The sequence below is a fragment of the Sapajus apella genome, unplaced genomic scaffold (assembly GCF_009761245.1).
Source record: "Sapajus apella isolate SASKATOON/1434 unplaced genomic scaffold, GSC_monkey_1.0 scaffold11, whole genome shotgun sequence".
Lineage (NCBI taxonomy): Eukaryota > Metazoa > Chordata > Mammalia > Primates > Cebidae > Sapajus > Sapajus apella.
In genome coordinates, this window is record NW_022436951.1 from 6,761,513 (window position 1) to 6,784,840 (window position 23,328).

General features: G+C 40.0%; 1 protein-coding gene across 2 annotated transcripts in view; it reads left to right on the forward strand.

The window, feature by feature from the left end:
- The first annotated feature begins 3,343 nt into the window (after window positions 1–3,343).
- Window positions 3,344–23,328, forward strand: part of UGT3A2 (UDP glycosyltransferase family 3 member A2) — a 31,088-nt gene continuing 11,103 nt past the window's right edge. For both annotated transcript variants that reach the window (XR_004269309.1, XM_032278957.1), the window contains exons 1-5: window positions 3,344–3,564; window positions 5,872–5,973; window positions 11,845–11,959; window positions 14,710–15,241; window positions 22,418–22,649. Coding sequence is in view for 1 of the 2 variants with exons in the window: in XM_032278957.1 (XP_032134848.1) it covers window positions 3,471–3,564; window positions 5,872–5,973; window positions 11,845–11,959; window positions 14,710–15,241; window positions 22,418–22,649 (1,075 nt within the window). In the remaining variant the exon portion in view is untranslated. The remainder of the gene's footprint in view (window positions 3,565–5,871; window positions 5,974–11,844; window positions 11,960–14,709; window positions 15,242–22,417; window positions 22,650–23,328) is intronic.

Here is a 23,328-nt window from a genome sequence, read left to right on the forward strand (position 1 = left end):
CTCTTCAGTCTGTATGGTTCTGAAGTTCTCTGTGCAAAGGATTTTGTACTAATGGGTAGGAAGTATGTATCCACATCAAAATGTCCCCACATGTACAGGAGAATGGAGACTTTAGGCTTACTAAGAGGTGCTGAATTAATCTGAGCATTCATGTGTACTGTTCCTTTGTGATGCCTATGCCACTCTTTGGCAATCTCCTACCTTTTGACTGGCATTAAGGTTTAGAAAGTGCATAGGTTGGTATCGGGATGGAGTAAAGACAGTATACTGTAGGGAGTTTCACTTTCTGGGGCCTCCACAATCTGCATGTAATTAAATGCTGCGTGTAAGATAAACATAAACAAGAAGAGAACATAACACCCACAGAACACATAGCTTCCCATAAGTAGAAAAGAAGACACCAGATTGTAGCAGAGCGATCTCCTGAACTCCTGCTGCAAGCCTTTATGGAGACCTAATGAGTCTGGAAATACTGTACATAGGAAGCAGGTTCACTGTGAACGGGTTACCAGTTTGTCTGAGTCCAGTGAGATGAAGCACCACCCTTCCCTCCAAGTTATATGAAGGGAATTAGTGGCCTAAAATAATAAAGTCTTCAAAGGAAGCCAAAAAGTAGAGGAAATGTAACAGAATAAGTGGGAGAAATAGCAACCTGGCAGACTTAAGCACATACACTCGTATTGAAATACAAGATTGACAGGCTTGAATAAAAATTTCAAGCTGATTGCTCTTTCAAGAGACATACCTAAAATATGAGGATACAGGAAGGTTGAACATGAAAGGATAGGAAAAGATAGGTCTTTTTACACAATGGAAAATAAAATTGGAATGGTTAGTAGTAATGGCAAACTAAATAGACTTTGGGTGAAAAGTATTACCAGAGGCAAAATAGGTCCGTTTATAATGAGGATTAACTTCCCTGGAAGATATAACACCTAAAACTATAATTGTTCATATATATGCATTTAATGAGTAGCCTATGTGTATAGAGGAAAAATTGCTATAATACCAAAAAAAAAAAAAAAAAAAGAATTATAGCGGAAGAGCTATAAAAACATCTTAATGAAAAATTTCAAACATTCACAGAAGTAAAGCTTCTTTATGCCAAACATTCAGCTTCAACGTTAACTAACTCCTTGCAAATTCTCTTTTCTTGTATTGCCACCCACATTGAACCTTGCTTACCCTCACAACCTATTATTTTGAAGCAAATCCCAGAAATCATAAGAGTGAATCTGTAAATGTTTCAGAATGTATCTTAACGGCCAATAAATTTCTTTCTTTCTTTGTTTTCTTTTTTTTGCGGGAGGAGGAAGTCTCCTTCTGTTGCCCAAGCTGGAGTTCAGTGGTGTCATATCGGCTTACTGCAACCTCCACCTCCCGGTTTCAAGTGATTCTCTTGCCTCAGCCTCCCGAGTAGGTGGGACCATGGGCACACACCACCATGCCTGGCTAATTTTTGCATTTTTAGTAGAGATGGGTTTTCACTATGTTGGCCAGGCTGCTCTGAACTCCTGACCTCATGATCCGCCTGCCTCAGCCTCCCAAAGTGGTACTGAGATTACAGGCGTGAGCCACCGGGCCCAGCTGGAATTTCTTTATATTTACAACCATAATTACTTAGAACTCTTCTTCAAAGCAACAGTAACTACTTAATATAATCAAATTTTGGGTTCAAGTATCTCTGATACTCCTATAATATTTTAGAGTTCTTTGGAGTCATGCTATTTAAAACATTAACGAATCTGATAACTAACTCTTTATATCTCTTTCCATTTGATTTTTCTTAGTAGCATTTGCCATTAATGTACTATATATTTTATTTCTTAGTGTGTTTAGTATCAGTTTGCCTGGCAGAACAATGCCTTGGATAATAAATAACTATCAGCTGGGCATGGCAGTTCACGCCTATAATCCCAGCACTCTGGGGGGCCAAGACAGGTGGATCACTTGAGGTCAGGAGTTCAAGACCTGCCTGGCCAACATGGTGAAACCTGTCTCTACAAAAAAATACAAAAATCAGGTGTGGTGGTGGGCACCTGTAATCCCAGCTACTTGTGAAGCTAAGACCAGAGAATTGCTTGCACCTGGGAGGCAGAGGTTGCAGCGAGCCGAAATCATGCCACTGCTCTCCAGCCTGGGTAACAGAGCGAGACTCCGTCTCCCCCCCGCCCCCCAAAAAAGCTATCAATATAATTTTTGAATAAATAAAAATCTTGGAGTTTGATAACAAATCCTTTATTTTGCTAATGTATTATGAACAATACAAGAATAATAGACGAACTAGAGCCCTGTGATGTCTGGTAAACCTTGCCCTTGTCACACTTCTCTCTCTCTTTAGGCGTGGTTAGGTGAGGGATGCACGAATGCATAAGAATGGAATGCTTTAAATTCCAATGAGAAAAAATAACAGCTGTAGACTGAAGAAGGCAGGGATAATACAAACAGAATTCAAAGACCCACTGCAATCAAGGATTTCTCTGCTTGTTTAGAGTTGCACTGAAAGCCTTTCCTAAAGCAAGTCTTAGTTTGAGCACAGAGTGTGTAAAGGGGACTACCGGACATAGTGATCCCTGCCCTCCCTAGGGCTGACATAGCAAGGAGGCAGAATTACAAGCTGTCTTGAGCATGTGCTCTTAGAAATTATGGAAAGATTCACCCGTCCTATTTCAGGATACCATTCAGAATGATAGTCTCAGCTTTTGAATTTCAGCCCCCCAGGTACAGACCTAGACTTCCAGAGTTAGGACTCTAGCCTTCGGAATGTTACCTTCTAAAGAGGCACTAAGAGAGAGAGTCCAGGGATGGTAGACTGATTCCCCTTGGGGATTCCCTGCTTGGGTAGTCTTGGGCTTAGGACATCAGCTCAAGATTAAGATTTTTTTTGGAGAGGACGTCTCATTCTGTTGCCTTAGCTGGAGTGCAGTGGCGCAGTGTCGGCTCACTGCAACCCCCACCTCCAGGTTTCAAGTGATTCTCTTGAATTAAGATTAAGCAAGTGTCTCAGGAAGTATATCATGGGGCTGGCGGTGTGAGCTAATAGAGGCAGTTAGACGGGAATTAGAGTAGGTAAATTCACATAGCGTTGGCAAAAGAGAAGTGGGTCCCATGGAGATAGAGCTTTCATCAGCGCGATTTACTGGGGTTCCTGCCATTCCTGGCTCACAGTAAGGATTTTCCAGGCGAGTGGGCTGTGATCACACGGACAGAGAAGGGTTAAGGGTGGGCTCACCGACCCCTCCTACTGACTGCTGGTAGTTTGGTAGAGTGAGAATAGATTATCCAATGGAGCACGAGGGAGGAGGGGGCAGCGGGCAAGAGGGGATGGACAGAAGAGAAGACTGGCAGGATCCTCTCTCCTACCTTTTCCCATAGCCAGTGCCTTTGGCGCACTGAGGTGCACCAGGTCCCTTAGCCCGGCGCCGAGCGCGCAGCCCAGGCTGAGACCCGCGGCTCCTGTGGAAGTGAGCATGGCTGGGCAGTGCGTGCTGCTTCTAGTGGGGTTCCTTCTCCCTGGGGTCCTGCTGTCAGAGGCCGCCAAAATCCTGACAATATCTACAGTAGGTGAGTGCTTGGCCAGAGAATTCCCAGACAGGCACGTCCCGGATACCCGCGCCACAAGGGGTTCAGCGAACAGCGCTTGATCAGAGTCATCCAAGTGATTTTCCAGGCTAGGCTAGGCTTGCGGCCCGGCTGGAGAAGGAAGCCCATCCGGCTGTGGGGCAGGGAGGGGTTTCTGTTGCTGAGGGGGGAAAATAGTTTTGGAAAAAAGAGACTCTCCTTTCCTCTCTCTTCCTGTTCAGGACGCGCTCCCCATCGGACAGGGCTGGGGCCGGAAATTTGAGATTCATCCCAGAGCTTGAGATCCTGGACCGCCTTCTCCAGGGCGCAGTGGGACTTTCAGAGGCTCACCCTAAGCTCCACAGGGTGTGTGTTTGGGGATGCGCAGTAGCTTCCAGTGCAAACGATGGCGAGTGTTTTCAAGCTTTTGGAGACCAGGGAAAGGCGCTCCTGAGGGCAGCACTGCGAATTCTGTGAAGCTCATCCCGAGCCAGGGTGGCGCAGGCAGGGTATTTCAGGGCTGCAAGGCCAGTGGAGTTTTCCTCCAGAGGAGACCTGGAGAACCGCCCAGGGCTGAGGAGAGGACCCAGGTCATTCGGATCTTTCTTCCTTTTACCTGTGCCGCTGACAGTTTTTGAGGGATTCATGGGACTATTAATTCTGCAGTTTGGGCCTCAGATTTATTTCTTTTACTTTTACCCCAAAGGGAATAGAAGATGAAAGAGAAACATATATCAGCATAAAGGGATCATCCCAGGAACGAGCTTCCCCAAGACTTTACTTCAATCCATAGTGGGTTTTAATGGATTCCTTTTCGATCAGTCAGGGCTCATACAGCTGAAGGAACAACGGATCATCTAATTCAGTGCCAATTTTGATTTCCTGAGAGGGCAACTGAGGGACGGGGAGTGAGATACATTTCTTAAGAGTACATGTGGCCTCCCTAATGTCCCATGAGGAATTAACTCAGGGTTTCTTGCCGCAAGACCACACTCTCCACAAATTCCACTCTGAAGCCCTTTTCACTGGGATTTTCAAAAATCACTGTTTAAGAAACCATGCCAGTCCATCTGAAGACTTTTTCCTGTCTTTCTGAGTGTTAGTAGCAGTAAAGCAACAGAACTTCTTAACTTCTTGAAAGTACATGGCCCTCCTTCCTCAGACTCCAAGAGGGAGCTGGTGTCGTTTCTGAGGTGCTGGAATCCTGGTCTTTGCCCCAGCATGCCATCTGACTCCCCAGGTTCCACCATGAATGGGTGTTTCTGTGGGGACCCCTTCTTCCTGGCTCCCTGTTCTCACATGGATTAAAGTGAGCAAGACCTGTGGCAGATTTGTACTTGTTGCTTTAGATTATTCAAGTCTGGGTATAAGTAAACTGAGTCATTCAGAGAGCTGCACACTACTTCTCTACTCCCCTTCCACCCCACCCCCAAACATCTGGTGTTTACCATTACATTACCTTCTCTTCTGATCTTCCTTTCTCTACTGCTGAGATCCTCAAAGTCAAACGAAGGCTGTGTTATCAGAACATGTACTAAGAGAAGACATTGATTTCATGAACCTTGTACCTCCTTAGAGGATCAAGTTTCTCTTAGGGTGGTAGGGTTTTTGTGGAATCAGTGTTTCCCTAGTATCTTGTGCAACCAGGATCCAGCAGTCCCACCACAAGGGCTCCCCAGTTGCCCTCAAATGTCTTAATTAGAACTTGATCACTGTTTACCTAAATTAAGTACATTCTTTTCAAATACATTAGAATCTTAAGGATTTGGGTCTAAGTAGTGGCCCCACATTCCTTCTGTCCCAGTGATGATTTCTATCTCCTTTTAAGATTTCTATCTCCCATAGCAGCATAAATGTCCAAAGAGCAGGATCCCAGAAACAGCTCTCATTGACTGTATTTTAGGAACCATTCACATTCATTTGTACAACACCACACCTGTACTTCCACCCACACAGTTATTTCTTTTGGACTCTGTGTCTCCATAAGGCCTTAGTTAAAATGTACGTGTACCTTAGGATGAGGAACTCCCACAGCCTAAGTACATAGTAGCTCATTACACTGACATGGATACTGTGAATCACAAGAGGCAATCTCTCACAGAGGCGAGCCACAGGTAAGGATTTGGGCAGCCGTGCTCTGGGTGAGTGGGCTGAGTTTTACCCAGAGGGATATGAGACTGGCAAAACTCATTTTCCTCCACTCACTGTCTGCGTCCTGTTTCCCTGCCTTTCCTCTCCTGGATTTATCACTACTGACTTCAGACACTGTGTTCCAATCATTACAGAACTAAAGCTGTTAATTATTCCTAGGTGGAAGCCATCATCTACTGATGGACCGGGTTTCTCAGATTCTTCAAGGTCATGGTCATAATGTCACCATGCTTAACCACAAAAGAGGTCCTGTTATGCCAGGTATCTTTTCTCACTTTTCTTGATTTCTCCTACTCCAAGCAAAGAGCCAAATGCCTTTTGCATAGAAAGGGTTAGCAAAATATTTTTTTAAAATTGAATTCATTTGGAAAAATGAAAAGGCTGTGTGTGTGTGCGTGTGTGTGTGCGTGCATGCGCATAAAGTGCCAAAAAGCTTCTTAGGCTCTGATTACCATGACTCAACATTCCATACTCCCATTTTTTTTTTCCCCTCTTACTTGACTTCTACTGCATCCAAGCAACCATCTGCTGATTATTACGGATTATTTTAACAATACTACTTTATAACATGGCTTAAAAAATATATTGAACAGGGATGGGTGAGGTGTAATCCCAGCACTTTAGGAGGCCGAGACAGGTGGATCATTTGAGCCCAGGAGTTTGAGACCAGCCTGGTCAATATAGGGAGACTTCGTCTCTAAAAAAATACAAAAATTAGCGGAACATGGTGGCACCCACTTGTGATTTCAGCTGCTTGGGAGGCTGAGGGTGGAGGATCATTTCAACCAGGAGGCAGAAGCTGCGGTGAGCTGGGAATGCACCACTGCACTCCAGCCAGGGCAACAGAGAAAGCCTCCATCTCAAAGACTCTCTATATATATAAGTGGAACAGAAATATTCAACCTTATTTAACAATTCTTTTATGTAAGAATCACTTTTCTTTTTATATATTACTGTTTCTCTTTTTGTGATATCTGGAATTTAAGTAAGCTTTCTCAGGGGGCCCCTTATTTATGCAGCTAAGTTAGGAGTCTATCACTGAGATGGTCTTGCATTCTTAAAAATAAATGGCTGCCTACAAATTTCCACATAGTGATTTCAGATGGTCTTAATGGAGTTATTAAATCCAAAGAATTTCAGCCAGAATGAAGCTCATAGATCTTATCAACCTTTCTGTTGATCCACAAGGAAACAGAAACCCTGAACTTAACAGATTTGCTCAAGATTTGGTTGATAACAGAGTTGGGTGGATTTAGGTTTTATGCTCCAAATTGCTCAATATGGAAGTGTTGCTCAGGGAAAAGCCCAAACCCCAGCATCATGCAATACACACATGCAACACACCTGGACATGCCCCTCCTAAAGCTATAATTTAAAAAAGAAAAAAAATCCAAAAGTAAGCGTCTTTGAGGAACAAAATTCTGAAATATTATAAATCTTTGAAGGTAACATCAAGCTTTGCTATTGTTCTTTTTTTTTTTTTTTCTTTTTTTTGTGGTAGTCTCACTCTGTCAGCCAGGCTGGAGTGCAGTGGGATAATCTTGGCTCACTGCAACTACTGTCTTCCAGGCTCAAACAATTCTCCTGCCTCAGCCTCCCGAGTAGCTGGGATTATAGGCATGTACTACCATGCCTGGCTAATTTTTGTATTTTTATTAGAGACAGGGTTTCACCATGTTGGCCAGGCTGGTCTTGAACTCCTGACCTCAGGTAATCCGCCCACCTTAGCCTCCCAAAGTGCTGAGATTACAGGCATGAACCACCGTGCCTGGCCAAAACTGTTTTTTAATCTACATTTTTTCCTTTAAAATTTAAAATTTCATTGTGGTAAAATATATATAACATACAATCTACCATTTTAACCATTTTCTTTCTTTCTTTTTTTTTTTAATTGAGACAGAGTCTTGCTCTGTTGCCCAGGCTGGAGTGCCATGGTGTGATCTTGGCTCACTGCAACCTCCATCGCCTGGGTTCAAATGATTCTCATGTCTTAGCCTCCCAAGTAACTGGGAGCTTAGGTGCGTGCCATCAGGCGTGTGCCACCATGCCCAGCTAATTTTTTTGTATTTTTAGTAGAGACAGCATTTTACCATGTTGGCCAGGCTGGTCTCAAACTTCTGACCTCGGGTGATCTGCTTACCTTGGCCTTCCAAAGTGCTGGGATTACAGTCAGAAGCCACGGCACTGGGCCTCAATTTTCAAATGTACAGTTTAGAGGCTTTAAGGACATTCACATTGTTGTACGACCATGATCACCTTCCCTCTTCAGAAGTTTTTCATCATCATGAAATGGAACTCTACCTATTAAACAGTGACTTCTGTTATTTATCCCCTACCTTCAGCCCCTGATAACCATTATTCTCTCTATTTCTCTATTAATTTGACTATTCTGGGTACTGCATATAAGTAAAATGATACACTATTTGTCCTGTTATGTCTGGCTTGCTTCACTTAGCATAATATCTTCTAGGTTCATTCATATTGTAGTGTGTGTTAGAACTTCTTTTGATGGTTGGATAAATATTCAATTTTATGGATACAGCACATTTGTTTATCCATTAATCCATTGATGGATATAAGCAAAAGACTGTTCAGCCACGTAATTGGCTTTCTCTATTGTGACTATTTTTTGACTATTATGAACAATGCTGGTACGAACACTGGTATACAAATGTCTTTTTGAGTCCCTGCTTAAAACCATTTTAATATATTTTAATTAGGTTTCATATTCTCCACTGAATGTCATTTAGCTCCCTTTGTGTCTGCCTTAACTGGATATCTGATTAAATAGTTGTAGTATACTCATTTTTAAGACAATTATTTCTTAATTTCAAAAAGTGTAACTAAATTAAATTGATTTAAATTAAAAGTTCGATTAAAAATGAATGGTGGCAGTTTCAATAAACTTTGAGAAACTCCTGGCCAGGTGTAGTGGCTCACATCTGTAATCCCAGCACTTTGGGAGGCTGAGGTGGGAGGATAAATTGAGCCTAGGAGTTGAAACCCGCCTGGGCAATATAGTGAGACTTCATCTCTGCTAAAAATAAAAATAAAATATTAGCTGGGCATGGTGGCATGCTCCTGTCTTCTCAGCTACTTAGGAAGCTGAGGCAGGAGGATCGTGTGAGCCCTGGTGGCCGGAGCTGCAGAGAGCCATTATCACACAATTGTGCTCCAGCCTGGCCAACATAGTGAGACCCACTGGATGGATTATACCCAGACTCTTACCTACACTTGATGTAGATTATTTGGATGATGTGATTTGGGAATTCTGAGGTGATGAGGTTTAGATGAGATTTTTCACTTTGAATTGATGATATAATTGTTTGAGACTTTGAGGGATGTTGGGATAGAATGAACACATTTTCATTCCATGAGGGATGTATATGAATGTCTGGGATCTAGAGAACACAGTGTGGTAGGCAAATAATGCCCCCCTCTGAAGATATAGATGTCCGAATTCCTGTAATTATTATTGTGCTATTTTGCATAGCAAAAGCATCTTCGCAGATGTGATTAATAGAAGGATTTTGAGACAGGGAGATTATCATGGATTACCCAGGTGAGTCCAATGTAATTATAAGCGTTCCTATAACAGAAGCTTGTCCAGCTCATGACCCACAGCTGCACACGGCCCAGGACTGCTTTGAATGTGGCCCAACACAAATTCATAAACTTTCTTAAAACATTATGAGATTATTTTTGCTATTTTTTTTAGTGCATTAGCCATCATTAATGTATTTTATATGTGGCCCAAGACAATTCTTCTTCTTCCAACATGGCCCAGGGAAGACAAAAGATTGGACATCCCTGTTATAAAGGAAAGAAAGTGGTAGGAGAGTTAAAGAAGTGGTGATGAAAGAAGAAATCAGAAGCAGATGTGGTTGACTTTTGGAAGTGGGCCATGATCCAGGGAGGCAGGCAGCCTCAAGAAGCTGGAAAAGGCAAGAAAATGGATTGTTCTCTAGAGCCTTCAGAAGAAATGTGGCTCTACCCACAGCTTGATTTTATTCTAATGAGACCCATTTTGGACTTCTGATCTCCCAAACTATAATACCTTGTGTTGTGTTAAGCCAATGACTTTGTTGTAATTTGTTAAAGCAACAATAGGAAACTGAAACAGCCATAACAGGTGCTCAGAAGAACTCCAGGTGGTATGAAAAGAGAATGCTAAAGCCTTTACAGTGCAGGTGTCTCTGGGAAGCACTAATGAGAGAGCCTGTTATATGGCAACTTGGATAGATTCTGGAGCCTTCTGTTACAGGAGATCCTGTTCAATCTTGGCTGATTTTTAAGTAATAAACATTAGTGGACCTAAGTAAAATTTACAAATAAGGAATATGTTGTCTTTAGAATGCAAAAAGGCCTAAAAGATGTTGGGCTTGTAACATTATGGGCACAGGGAGGCTCAATAGTTGTTTCTTAATAGTATTGGGGATGGAGAGGCCTTCAACTAACCAAATGATACTTTGGAATGTAATTGAGGGCCTGGATCTGATACTTTGCATAGGACAATGGCTTATCCTCTTCGTGAGCTCCTTTTTGAATGTTTCTATGTCTTAAATGAGTGTGGCAAATGAATCTCCTCAGAGGAGGACACCCTCAATGTAATATTATGTCTATACTCCTGAAGAAAACTAGAAGCAGTGGATCTTGCTGCAAAGATTGTGGGCAATAGTAAGGCTGCTGAAGTACACCATGGGTAGCCACGCATTGTGTTTCTTCCAAGGTGAAGACACACTGTGGCTTTTAAAATCAGCACGGAAAAGAACATGCTAGCTAACTCTATGACTGCAAAGGATTTGCCAGTAGCTACTTGGATGGAGTCTTTCATTTCAGTTAGCTCGAATATGAGGACCTTAATATGTGTGGGACTATGTGTTAATATACCCCCAGTCCTTACACAGAATTCGGTTTGGTTGTCATCTGATGAAGGCACACTATGAAAGGTTTATGACTCATAGGGTGAGGGTTTTGTTTTTTTTTTTCCTTTTTTTCTTTTTTGGAATAGCAGGACAGGCTACCAGGCAAAGCAGAAAAATGGCTTTAGAGAGCAGGGAGGGATGACTGGCTTGAGTTTTGATTATGAGGAGGGGTTAGGATGGGCTGAGGACTTCCCTTCATTGTCCTGACTTGCATGGGTTGAAACTCCTACCAGCGATAAGAGAGAAGGTGTAGGTTTTCTTACCAGTTTGCTCAGATGAAGCATAGGAAGCGGAAGGGGAAATGGGGCTTGAAATTTGTCAAGAGGCAAACAGCGAAAATGGAGTCAGACTTTTATTACACGTGGGTAGTGAAGAAGGGCCAAGCTGGTCAGTCGAGGTGATGGGGACTACTCTTTCAATGAAGTCTGTTAGTACTTTTTGACTGAATTTAAAAATTATTTGCATGTATCATTTTAAATAATAAAAATAATTGTTTTGTAAAACAGAAAGAACAGAGGCTCTGGAATCAAACAGACATAGTGTATTTAAATACAAACTACCACTTTCTGTGAGTGTAATTTTGACAAATTATTTTAAACTAAATTAACCTTTGTTTTCTTGACCTGTAAAATGAGACAAATAGCTATACTTTTAAATTGAAGCTTCTATAACTTTAAACTGAAAAAGAAATCTTAAATTATTGTAACGATTTCAATAAATTTTCATCACTTTATAAGATTGAATCAGAAAGCAGCAAAATGAGATAAAAAAAGAAGGCTGGTCCCAGCGGCTCACACCTGTAATTCCGTGGTTTGTGAGGCTGAAGCAGGAGAATCACTTGAGGTCAGAAGTTTGGATCCAGCCTAGGCAGTATAGAGAGACCCTGTCTCTACAAAAAATTAAAAAAATTAGGCAGGTGTGGTCATGCGTGCCTGTATTTCCAGCTACTTGGGAGGCTGAGGTAAGAAGACTACTTGAACTCAGAAGCCTGAGACTGCAAAGAGCTAGAATTGTGCTATTGTACTCCAGCCTAGATGACAGAGTAAGACTCCGTTTCAAAAATAAATGAATGTATACATTAAAAAACACTTAAAGAAGCAACCATTCAAATAAATAATCTTTGAAATAAGTTTTGATATTGTTATGCTAATGTAACTCTTTTGTGTAACATATTTAACTTGTTTTAACCTGTTGCTGTTTTCTTAAGATTTTAAAAAGGAGGAAAAATCATACCAAGTTATCGGTTGGCTTCCACCTGAAGATCATCAAAGAGAATTTAAGAAGAGTTTCAATTTCTTTCTGGAAGAAGCTTTATGTGGAAGGTAATTGTTTTTTTAATTCTTTGAACCAAAGAGTCACTATTTTAATCATACAAATGAATGGATGGATGCATGGGTATTTGGAAAGAGGATAAGAGGAAGTGATGGATGGGTGGATGGATGGGTGGATGGATGATGGATGGACAGGTGAACGGATTGATTGATAGATGGAGAGACAGATCATAGGGGGAGTAGATGAGTATTGCATGCCACATCATCCAGTGAAGTCACTGGAAATTCTTTACTCTGTACTATCTTCCTTACACTATAAGCATGAATGCTTTTCTGTAGAAAGTAGGAAATTGTTTCTCCTGGACTTCCTTGCAACGCTTCACCTACAATCGTTGCCTATAATCTCCCCGACACAGAAATTTGGATAGGCCCCTCAACTTTTCATTGTTGATGGGAAAATTGGAGTCACCTTTTCCCACTTACTGTCTTCCTTTCTTTTCATATATATTCATAAATAAAAAGGCTTATGAATATTGCTTTTATAGAAGTTAAACATATAGCCATGCAAAGTTTTTTTAAAAAGCAATCAACCTGGTACAAAACGAAACATGAAACTGACTCATTTTGCTTAATCTGGATGGGAAAAAACACATAACTTTTAAATTTTAGACATAAAAGAGAAAACACAGAAATCCAGGCCTATCTTTGTTAAGCACAGTGGCCTTACCTACTCTTCTTTCCTTGAAAATTCTACTCAGTAGTCAAGGTAGTGCTCAAATCTGACTTTTTCCATAAAGCCTCCCTCCTCACCCAAGCCGGAGCACTGCATTCTCTCCTCTATATATCAGATCTAACCCACCTATTTGACCCTTAGCCTTATCATCTTGCATAGTTAGTTACATATTTTAAGCATAAGCCTTGCCTCTTCTTACCCAGTTTAATATTTTTAAGGACAGGTGTGAGTAAGAGTGCATTCTTAAAATATTTTATTAGCAGCCGGGTGCAGTGGCTCACGCCTGTAATCCCAGCACTTTGGGAGGCCGAGGCAGGCAGATCACGAGGTCTAGAGATCAAGACCATCCTGGCCAACATAGTGAAACCACATCTCTACTAAAATATAAAAATTAGTTGGGCGTGGTGGTGTGCGTCTGTAGTCCCAGCTACTCGGGAGGCTGAGGCAGGAGAGCTGCTTGAACCTGGGAGGTGGGGGTTGCAGTGAGCCAAGATCGAGCCACTGCACTCCAGCCTGGCACCTGACGACAGAGCAAGACTCTGTCTCAAAAAATAAATAAATAAATAAATAAAATATTTTATTAGCTTAATTATAAATATGACTAATGAACTACATTCTAAAAAGTTTTACTACATTACTAAATTTTTTTTTTTGAGATAGAGTTTTTCTTTTGTCGCCCAGGCTGGAGTGCAATGGTGTGGTCTGGGCTCACTGCAACCTCTGCTTCCAGGGTTCAATCTATTCTCCTGCATCAGCTTCCCAAGTAGCTGAGATTACAGGTGTGCACCACCATGCCCAGCTAATGTTTATATTATTAGTATTGATGAAATTTCACCATGTTGGCCAGGCTGGTTTCAAATTCTTAACTTCAGGTGATCCACCCATCTTGGCCTCCCAAAGTCCTGGGATACAGGCGTGAGCCACCACGCCCAGCCCATTACTGAAGCTTTCAAAAATGTTTGGCAACCATTCCTTTGTTACGTGAATCTTTAAACACGTGCAGCAGAGGATGACTTCAGCCAAACTGCATATCACTAGTAAGGGACCTTCTCTAACTGGAGGGCAATGGTAGAGTGGTGTACAGGTTACCTGTGTGTTAGGGAATTGATTCTCTCAGTCTTCCATGCAGTCAGTAGTTTTCTGATATCTAGAGCTCTTGCACTTATTGCAGCTGGCCTAGGCATCCTCACCTATTTCCCCAACATTCTGTAAAATAGGATCATATTCTATGCAGGCACTATTGGGAATACATTGCAAAAGAATCGTCCCTTTGCATAGATAGGCACATGTCAGTAAAGCTTTGACATTATCTTATCTGAACACCACAGATTGCATTGAGGTGGAAAGAAATAGTAATAATAAATAATTAAATAAATAATAAATAAAAATATGTAAAATAAAAATATAAGTAAACAATAAAGAAAGAAATAATAATAAAGAAAACAAATAACCTGTTTCAAAAATCAGGTTTCCTTTGTTTTTGTTTTTCCCATTGCTTAACTCCCAGGGATAGAAAGGTGGAATTCTCATTTCAGCTGAGATTTTTGGTTGTAATGTAATCAAAGAGTTCCTTGGTTGAGGAAATCTCTATATGCAAACACACAGTGCTAAAAACATAGCACATATCATCAATACTGACAAACTCTATTATCAAGTTACTTACACAGTTTGGCTGGGTAAATAAGACAATCACTCATAAAAAGTCCACATGTAAATGAGGGCTAAACAGAATGTCACCTAATTTATCGAGGAGAGAGAACTGTGAGATCTGCGGCAGTCAGAGATGCCTCTCAGAGTGGAAGGACCTTGAATCGGCATTGATGGTGGTTGGGATTTGGATGAGGGGAGAAAAGGAGAAGGGAGAAAGGTACGCTCTAAGAGTAGAAACGTTTAAGCCAGGATAATCATGGATGGCAGAGAGTGTTTGTGGGAAACTGGTTGTATATGTGGGTGGCTGCTAGAAAGGTTGTTGCTTCTCTGGGATATTTTTCTTTGTATCTCAAGATACTTTTATGTATTGTAAATTTAACACTTCCATGAATATTCATTACTTATTTTTTTCTTACAGAGAAAAATTTGAAAACTTATTAAACATTCTAGAATACTTGGCTTTGCAGTGCAATCATTTTTTAAGGAGAAAGGATATCATGGATTCCTTAAAGAATGAGAACTTCGACATGGTGATAGTTGAAACTTTTGACTACTGTCCCTTCCTGATTGCTGAGAAGCTTGAGAAGCCATTTGTGGCCATTCTTCCCACCTCATTCAGCTCTTTGGAATTTGGGCTACCAAGCCCTTTGTCTTATGTGCCAGTATTCCATTCCTTTCTGACTGATCACATGGACTTCTGGGGCCGAGTAAAAAATTTTCTGATGTCCTTTAGTTTCTGCAGGAGGCAATGGCACCAGCAGTCTGTATTTGACAACACCATCAAGGAGCATTTCACAGAAGGCTCTAGGCCGGTTTTGTCTCATCTTCTACGGAAAGCAGAGTTGTGGTTCGTTAACTCTGACTTTGCCTTTGATTTTGCCCAGCCCCTGCTTCCCAACACTGTTTATGTTGGGGGCTTGATGGAAAAACCTATTAAGCCAGTTCCACAAGTAAGTGAACCCTTAGCATTCAGTTTGGAATTCACACAGAGGCCTTCAGTGCATAGTTGGTGGCTGCCACCTGCCCGTGGGATCCTGAGGCTGAAGTAGGGTTAGGCAACGGAGGCACCTAGGGCATGATTTTAAAGGAAGTGCTGAATTTCAGGTTTGGGCAAGTACAGTGTTAGGCCTTGCACCATCATGAGATCAAGGGCATCTTCATATGAGTTCCTCTGTCTCCTCTCTTGCCACAACCTAGTCCTAGCCTTGGTAAAATAAGCCCTGTAATTAAAATTTTATTTTTTGTTTGCATTTTTATTTTGTATGATCACGTGTACAATAAATATGTAGTTAGTGCCCATTACATGCAATAATTATTAAGGAGATAAGCTACTCACAATGAAACAGACAACAATGTGGATTCAGAGTAAGCAGGGTGTGACTGCATGGGACTGACAGCAAGAACTTCCAGTATTATTTGTCTATAGAGCCCTGGCTCTGGGCTCCAACTAGATCTTCTGACTTGATTTGTCTGGGGTGGACCCCTGCCACTGTAATTTGCAAATGCTACCCAGGTGATCTGAATGCACAGCACAACTTCACAACTCAGAACCTCTGCCAGAGAAGTTTTCCAAAGGGAGGAGAGTTAAGATGAGTTGGTCGGCTGTTGCCTCTGAGCACTGGGTTCCCATTTTACAGAATTTATCATATTTAATATCCTGCCACCAGTAGGGAGGTGTGATCATCTTCATTTTTATAACGGAGAAGGACAGAAGCTCAGATGATATAGGTGACATTTCCACCACCGTGTATTTCAGAGGCCCTGAGGGCCTGGGCTTTCCAGACACGAAAATGTTTACTCTTCCTCCTCTGAACTTGAATTGGGTGAGCAGGAAGAGTTGGGGAATAATCTATGGGTGATATGAGCTTTGCATTGGTGGCAGGAAGTTTTAGGAATGAAGCTGAGAGGGAAAGCACCCCAGGTTGGGGAGCAGGGGGCCCAGTGTGTGACGATGTAATTGACATGGCCATGAGACTGGGTTCCCTGGGCAGTGCTGGCTAGACTAGTGCAGTAGAAGATTCAATTGCATGAGTAAAGCTGTGGGGATTTACCAGAAACCTTAGCTATCAGGTGGGTGGGTCAGGCCTCCATCATGGAGTCAGGGGAGGACATTGTTAAGAGGATAACAGTGGGAGTAAGGGTTGTAATGGCTGAGAGACAATATACATTTAAAAAAAAATGTTACTTCACTGCATCTTCCTATTTTTCTATAATGGTTTATGTTGCATTATAATTATAAAAATGATGACAAGGCTGTTTCAAAGAGGTCCTTTGGAATGGTAAGTGGTATGCTGGCTGGAATCCAGCAGGGGCTGAACCACTTGATAGAATGATGGGATGGGAGCTGGGGTGAGCTCTTATAGGGCAGAGAGAATCAGAATCAGAGTTGAAAGAAATATTTGGAAGTAGGAATTGACAAAATTGTGCTCAACACAAAATTAAGACATTAGATACTGTGAGCCCAAAATATATGGCACTGGTCTTAACAATTTAGAAACTTTATTTGCCAAGGTTAAGGATGCACCCATGACATCTTCAGGAGGCCCTAACGACATGTGCCCAACGTGGTCAGGGCACAGGCTGGTTTTAGACATTTTAGCGAGACATGAGACAACCATCAATATGTGTAAGATAAACAATGGTTTGGTTTGGAAAAGCAGGAGAGGGGGATTCTAGGTCACAGGCAGACAAGAGACAAACAGTTGCATTTTTTGGAGTCTCTGATTAGCCTTTCACTGAATGCACAATTTACAGATATAGTCACTTATGCCTTAGTCTGGCTTAGTGAAACAGTAGGGCAAAGGAAGCAAGCTGACATATATTTGTCTCAGGTGAGCAGAGGGATGCTTTTGAGTTCCGTCTGCTCTTTGTCCACAAGGAATTTTCTTTTGGGCAAATGGTGAAGGAGGTATGCAGCTTTTTTTAAAAAAAATATTTGTAGCTACCATATTTAGGAATGGAATGGGAGGCAGTTTTGCCTGATGCAGTTTCCAGCTTGACTTTTCTCTTTGGCATAACAATTTAAGGATCCTGAGATTTATTTTCCTTTCACAACACTAACTTTGTTAAGCGCTACCAAGGGGACTTTATGCTATAAGCTGCCCAGTTCTGCTTTTGGGACAGAGCGTTACTGCTTTTTCTTTATTTGTGTGTGATCCACCACCTCAAGGCATTGATCATTTTTTTATGCTATGAACATTCCAATGATAGTGTTTTAGTTACTTGAAAATGTATCATAAATTTTTGTTGACTGTAGTCACCCTGTTGCGCTATAATGTGCTATAATGTTGTTGCAAATGACAGGATCCCTTTCTTTTTTATGGCTAATGAGTACTCTATTCTGTACATATACTATATTTTCTTTATTCATTCATCTGATGTTGGACATTTAGATTGATTCTATATCTTGGCTATTGCGAATAGTGCTGCAATAAACATGGAATTGCAGATATCTCTTCAATATAGTGACTTCTTTTCTTTTGGATATATACCTAGCAGTGAGATTGCTGAATCATATGGTAGTTCTATTTTTAATTTTTCAATGAGCCTCTAAACTGCTCTCCATAGTGGTTGTGCTGATTTAAATTCCCACAAACAGTGTACGAGTTTTCTTTTTCCACATTTTTTATATTGCCTGTCTTTTGGATGAAAGCCATCACATTGTAGTTTTGGTTTGCATTTCTCTGATAATCATTGATGTTGAGCAAACCTTTTATATGTCTGTTTGCCATTTGTACGTCTTTTCAAAAATGTCTATTCAGATCTTTTGCTTATTTTTAAATCATGTTATTAGATTTTTTTTCTTATAGAGTTGTTTCAGCTTTTAGGTATTCTGGTTATTAATCCCTGTCAGAAGAAGAATTTGCACATTTTTTTTCCATTCCATGGGTTATCTCTTCCCTTTGTTGATCATTTCCTTTGTTGTATAGAAGCCTTCTAACTTAATATAATCTCATTTGTCCATTTTTGCTTTGGTTGTCTGTGCTTTAGAGGTATTACACCAAAAAAAGAAATCTTTGCCCAGATCAACATCCTGGAGCATTTCCCCAATGTTTTCTTTTAGTAGTTTATAGCTTGAGTCCTTAGAGTTAAGTATTTTTCTTTTCTTTTTCTTTCTTTCTTTCTTTCTTTTTTTTTTGTTTTTTGAGATGGAATTTTGCTCTTGTTGCCTAGGCTGGAGTGCAATAGTGCAGTCTTAGCTCACTGCAACCTCTGCCTCCTGGATTCAAGTGATTCTTTGCCTCAGCCTCCTGAGTAGCTGGGATTAAACTAGCTACTGCCACCTGCCACCAGGTAGCACCTGCCACCACATCCACCTAATTTTTTGTAATTTTAGTAGAGACGGGGTTTCACCATGTTGGTCAGGCTGGTCTCGAACTCCTGACCTCAGGTGATCCACCTGCCTCGGCTTCCCAAAGTGTTAGATTTAAGTCTTTAATACATTTTATTTGTTTTTTGTATGATGAGATATAGATCCAGTTTTATTTGTCTGTGTATAAATATCTAGGTTTTTTTTTTTTTTGGCATCATTCATTGAAGAGATTGTCCTTATGTTCTTGGCACCCTTGTCAAAAATGAGTTCACTGCAGATGTATGAATTTACTACTGGGTTATCCATTCTGTTCTGTTGGTCTATGTGTCTGCTTTTACGCTAGTACCATACTATTTTGGTTATTATAGGCTTATAGTATAACTTGAAGTCAGGTAATGTGATTTTTCCAGTTTTGTTCTTTTTGCTCAGGTTGGTTTTGGCTATTCTGGGTCTTTTGTGGCTCCATATAAATTTTAGGATTATTTTATCTCCTTCTGTGAAGGATGTGATTGGTATTTTGATAGAGATTGGGTTGAATCTGTAGATTGCTTTGGGTAGTATGGACATTTTAACAATATTGATTCTTCCAATGCATGAACATGGAATAGCTTTACATTTTTAAAAATGTCCTCTTTGATTAATTGCATCAATGTTTTATAGTTTTCGCTGTAGATATCTTTTACTTCTTTGTTTAACTTTATTCCTAAGTATTTTATTTTGATTGTGGGCATTGTAAATGAAATTACTTTCTTTATTTCTTTTTCAGATATTCACTGTTTGTATATAGAAATGCTACTAATATATGTATGTTGATTTTGTATCCTGCAACTTTACTGAATTTGTTGATCAGTTCTAACGATTTTTTCAGTAGAGTCTTTAAGTTTTTCCAAATATAAGATTATATCATCTGCAAACTAGGATAATTTAACTTCTTCTTTTCCATTTTAACTGCCCTTTATTTCTTTATCTTTTCTGATTGCTGTAGCTAGAACTTCCAGTGCTATGTTGAATAACAGTGGTGAAAGTCAGTATCCTTGTCAAGTTAGAGAAAAGGTATTCAGTTTTTCCCCATTCAGTGTGATACTAGCTTTGGGTCTGTCATATATGACTTTTATAGTGTTGAGGTATGTTCCTTCTATACTCAGTTTTTTGAGGGGTTTTATCATGAAAGGACTTTGAATTTTATCGAATGCTTTTTCAGCATCAATTGAAATGATCATTTTTTTTCCTTTCATTCTGTTGATATGATGAATCACATTAAGTGATTTGCATATGTTGAACTATCCTTGCATTGCTTGTATAAATCCCCCTTGGTCACGATGAATGATCTATTTAATGTGTTATTGATTTTGATTTGCTAGTATTTTGTTGAGGATTTTTGCCTCAATGTTTATCAGAGATATTAGCCCATAGTTTCCTTTTTCTGATGTGTATCTGTCTAGTTTTGGTATAAAGGTAATACAGGGCTTGTATTCCCTTCTCTTCTATGTTTTTTAGAATTGTCTGAGTAGGATTGGTATTAGTTCTTTCAATGTTTGGTAAAATTCAGCATTGATGCCATTGGGTCCTAGGCTTTTCTTTGCTAGGAGACTTTTTATTACAACTTCAGTCTCATTACTTGTTATGTTCTGTTCAGGTTCAGGATTTCTTCATGGATTGATCTTGGTGAGCTGTATCTGTTTAGGAACATACTGATTTCTTCTAGGTTTTCCAATTTATCGGCATATAGTTGCTCATAGATGTCTCTAAAGATTTTTTGAATTTCTGTAGCATCAGTTGTGATGTCTCTTTTTTAGCTCTGATTTTATTTATTTGGGTTTTCTCTCTTTTGGCTAAAGGTTTGTCTATTTTGTTTATCTTTTCAAAAAACAAACTTTTCATTTCATTAATCTTTTATATTTTTAAATTTTAAATGTCATGCTGTAATCTTTATTATTTCTTTCTTCTATTAATTTTGGGTATAGTTTGCTCTTGATTTTCCAGTTCTTTAAGATGCATCCTTAAATTGCTTATTTGAAGACTTTCACTCTTTTGATGTGGCACTTATAGCTATAAATTTTTCTCTTAGTATTTTCACTGTATCTCATAGGTTTTGATATGTTGTATTTTCATTATCATTTGTTTCAATAATTTTTTGAATTTTCTTCTTAATTTCTTCATTGACCTGTTCAATCAGGAGCATATTGCTTATTTTCCATGCGCTTGTATAGTATACAGAGTTCTTCTTTTTATTGACTTATAGCTTTACTCCATTGTGGTCTAAAAAGATACTTCATATAATTTCAATATTTTGAATTTCTCAAGAGTTGTTTTATGGCCTAATGCATGGTTTATGCTTAAATATGGTCCATGTGCTGAGGAGAAAAATGCCTTTTTTACAGTCATTGGAAGAAAATTTCTACAAATATTACTAGGTTCATTTAATCTGTAGTTCAGATTAAGTTTAATGTTTCTTTGTTGATTTTCTGTCTGGATGATGTGTCGAATGCTGAAAGTGTTACATTTTCCATCTGTTATTTTATTGGGGTCTACCTCTCTCTTTACCTCTAATAATGTTTTCTTTATATGTCTGGGTGCTCCAATTTTGAGTGCCTATATGTTTATAATTGTTACATGTGCATATTGAATCAACTTTTTAAAAATTATATAATAACCTTTGTCTGTTTTCATGGTTTTTGTCTTGATACCTATTTTATCTGATGTAAGTATAGCTACTCCTTCTTTTTTCTTGGTTTCCACTTGCATGGAATATATTTTTCTATCCATTTATTTTCAGTCTATGTGTTTTTATAGGCAGTGTGTTTCTTGGAGGCAACAATGTTAAGTTCTCTCTTTTTATTCATTCAGTCACTCTGTTTTGATTAGAGAGTTTAGTCCATTTACATTCAATGTTATTATTTGTAAGGAAGGTCTTATTGCTGCCATTTTGTTATTTGTTTTCTGATTGTTTTGTGATCTTCTCTTTCTTCTTTCCTTTCTTCTTGTCTTCCTTTTAGTGAAAATGATTTTCTCTGGGTTATATGTTTTAATTTCTCACAGTTTTTTTTTTTAATCTATCTGTTGTAGGTTTTGTGATTTGAGGTTACTACAAGGCTTGCGAGTAACATCTTATAAACCATGATTTTAAACTGATGACAACTTAACTTTGATTGCAAAAAGAAACAAACTAATAAGCAAAAAAGAACAGTAATAAAAATTCTACACTTTATCTCCCAGTCCACTAAGTTTTTGTTGCTTCTATTTATATCTATATTGTCTAAGCTCTTTTATTCTTTCTTCCACTTGATCAATTCTTTTATTAAGAGACTCTGATGCATTCTTCAATATGTCAATTGCATTTTCAACTCCAGAATTTCTACTTTTTTATTTTTAATTCTTTCAATCTCTTCGTTAAATTTATCTGATGGGATTCTGAACTTCTTCTCCATGTTATCTTGAATTTCACTGGACTTCCTGAAAACAATTATTTTGAAGTCCCACTCCTCATGTTGGAACCTGTACCTACCAATGCTCTTCCAGATGCTATTACCTCTAGTGTGACCTTGGAAAACTCCTGTGACTCCCTGGGCCTATAATGGGTGGAAGATCAAGAAAGGCCCTGATTCTAGGGTCAGGGTTTCAAGGAAGAAAGATGTTCCCACCAACACATGACCACAATGCAGCTAATATTGAGCTATACTAGGAGCTATGATAATAGCTTTGGGACAGTGAGGACAAGGCACTGTGTTAGTAAATAATCTGACTTTCATTTTGTGGTCAACTAAGCTTTCACCAACAATTTTGTCACCTCTTTACCTTGGTGATCTTTCTCCAGGACTTGGAAAACTTCATTGCCAAGTTTGGGGACTCTGGTTTTGTCCTTGTGGCCTTGGGCTCCATGGTGAACACCTGTCAGAATCAGGAAATCTTCGAGGAGATGAACAATGCCTTTGCCCACCTACCCCAAGGGGTGATATGGAAGTGTCAGTGTTCTCATTTGCCCAAAGATGTCCACCTGGCTGCAAATGTGAAAATTGTGGACTGGCTTCCTCAGAGTGACCTCCTGGGTAAGAGCTGCCCAGGTCTGCTCCTCTCCTTACACTGACCTGTCTTTGGGGCTCATCGGGGCTCTGACTTTTAGCTGGACATTTGTACCAACCTCAGAAGGAGCTATTGAAAGGTACAGGTGAGGCTCAGTGGACAGAAAAGTAGCAGCCAGCTAGAGGTCTTGGGAAACCAGCCTTTACTTCCATTGGGATCAGACGCCAAAACAGCCATCTTTCCTTCAATCTTTTCTATGCCAGGCCTGATGTCTGTAGCCCTATGTGATATTCCTGTCAAGTCTCTTTAACTCTACTCCATTTGGTCTTGGACAATGTCACCCAAACAAAATTCAAGACAACCTATCAACTCTGAATGTATATACTGGGGGTTGGGAGAGTTGCCACTCTCTTTAATGAGTTCGTGAGCACCACTTTGGCCACATGCACCCACAGAAGCACACATCCACACATAAATGTGGATACATCCTCTTAATTTACTAAGGGTCTGAGCAACTTCTATCATCACATCATTAATGCCAATGATGTCTTTAGGATGTGCCAACATACCTGTGTGCCAAGCTTGGCAACTTCACAGTTGGTGATTTTGTCTACTGAGTTGTTTGGAACCAGAGAGCTCCCTTGCCTGCAACTGGTTTTCTCTGTGCCCAGTGCTACTGCTTAAAGGCACCACACTGCCATAGCC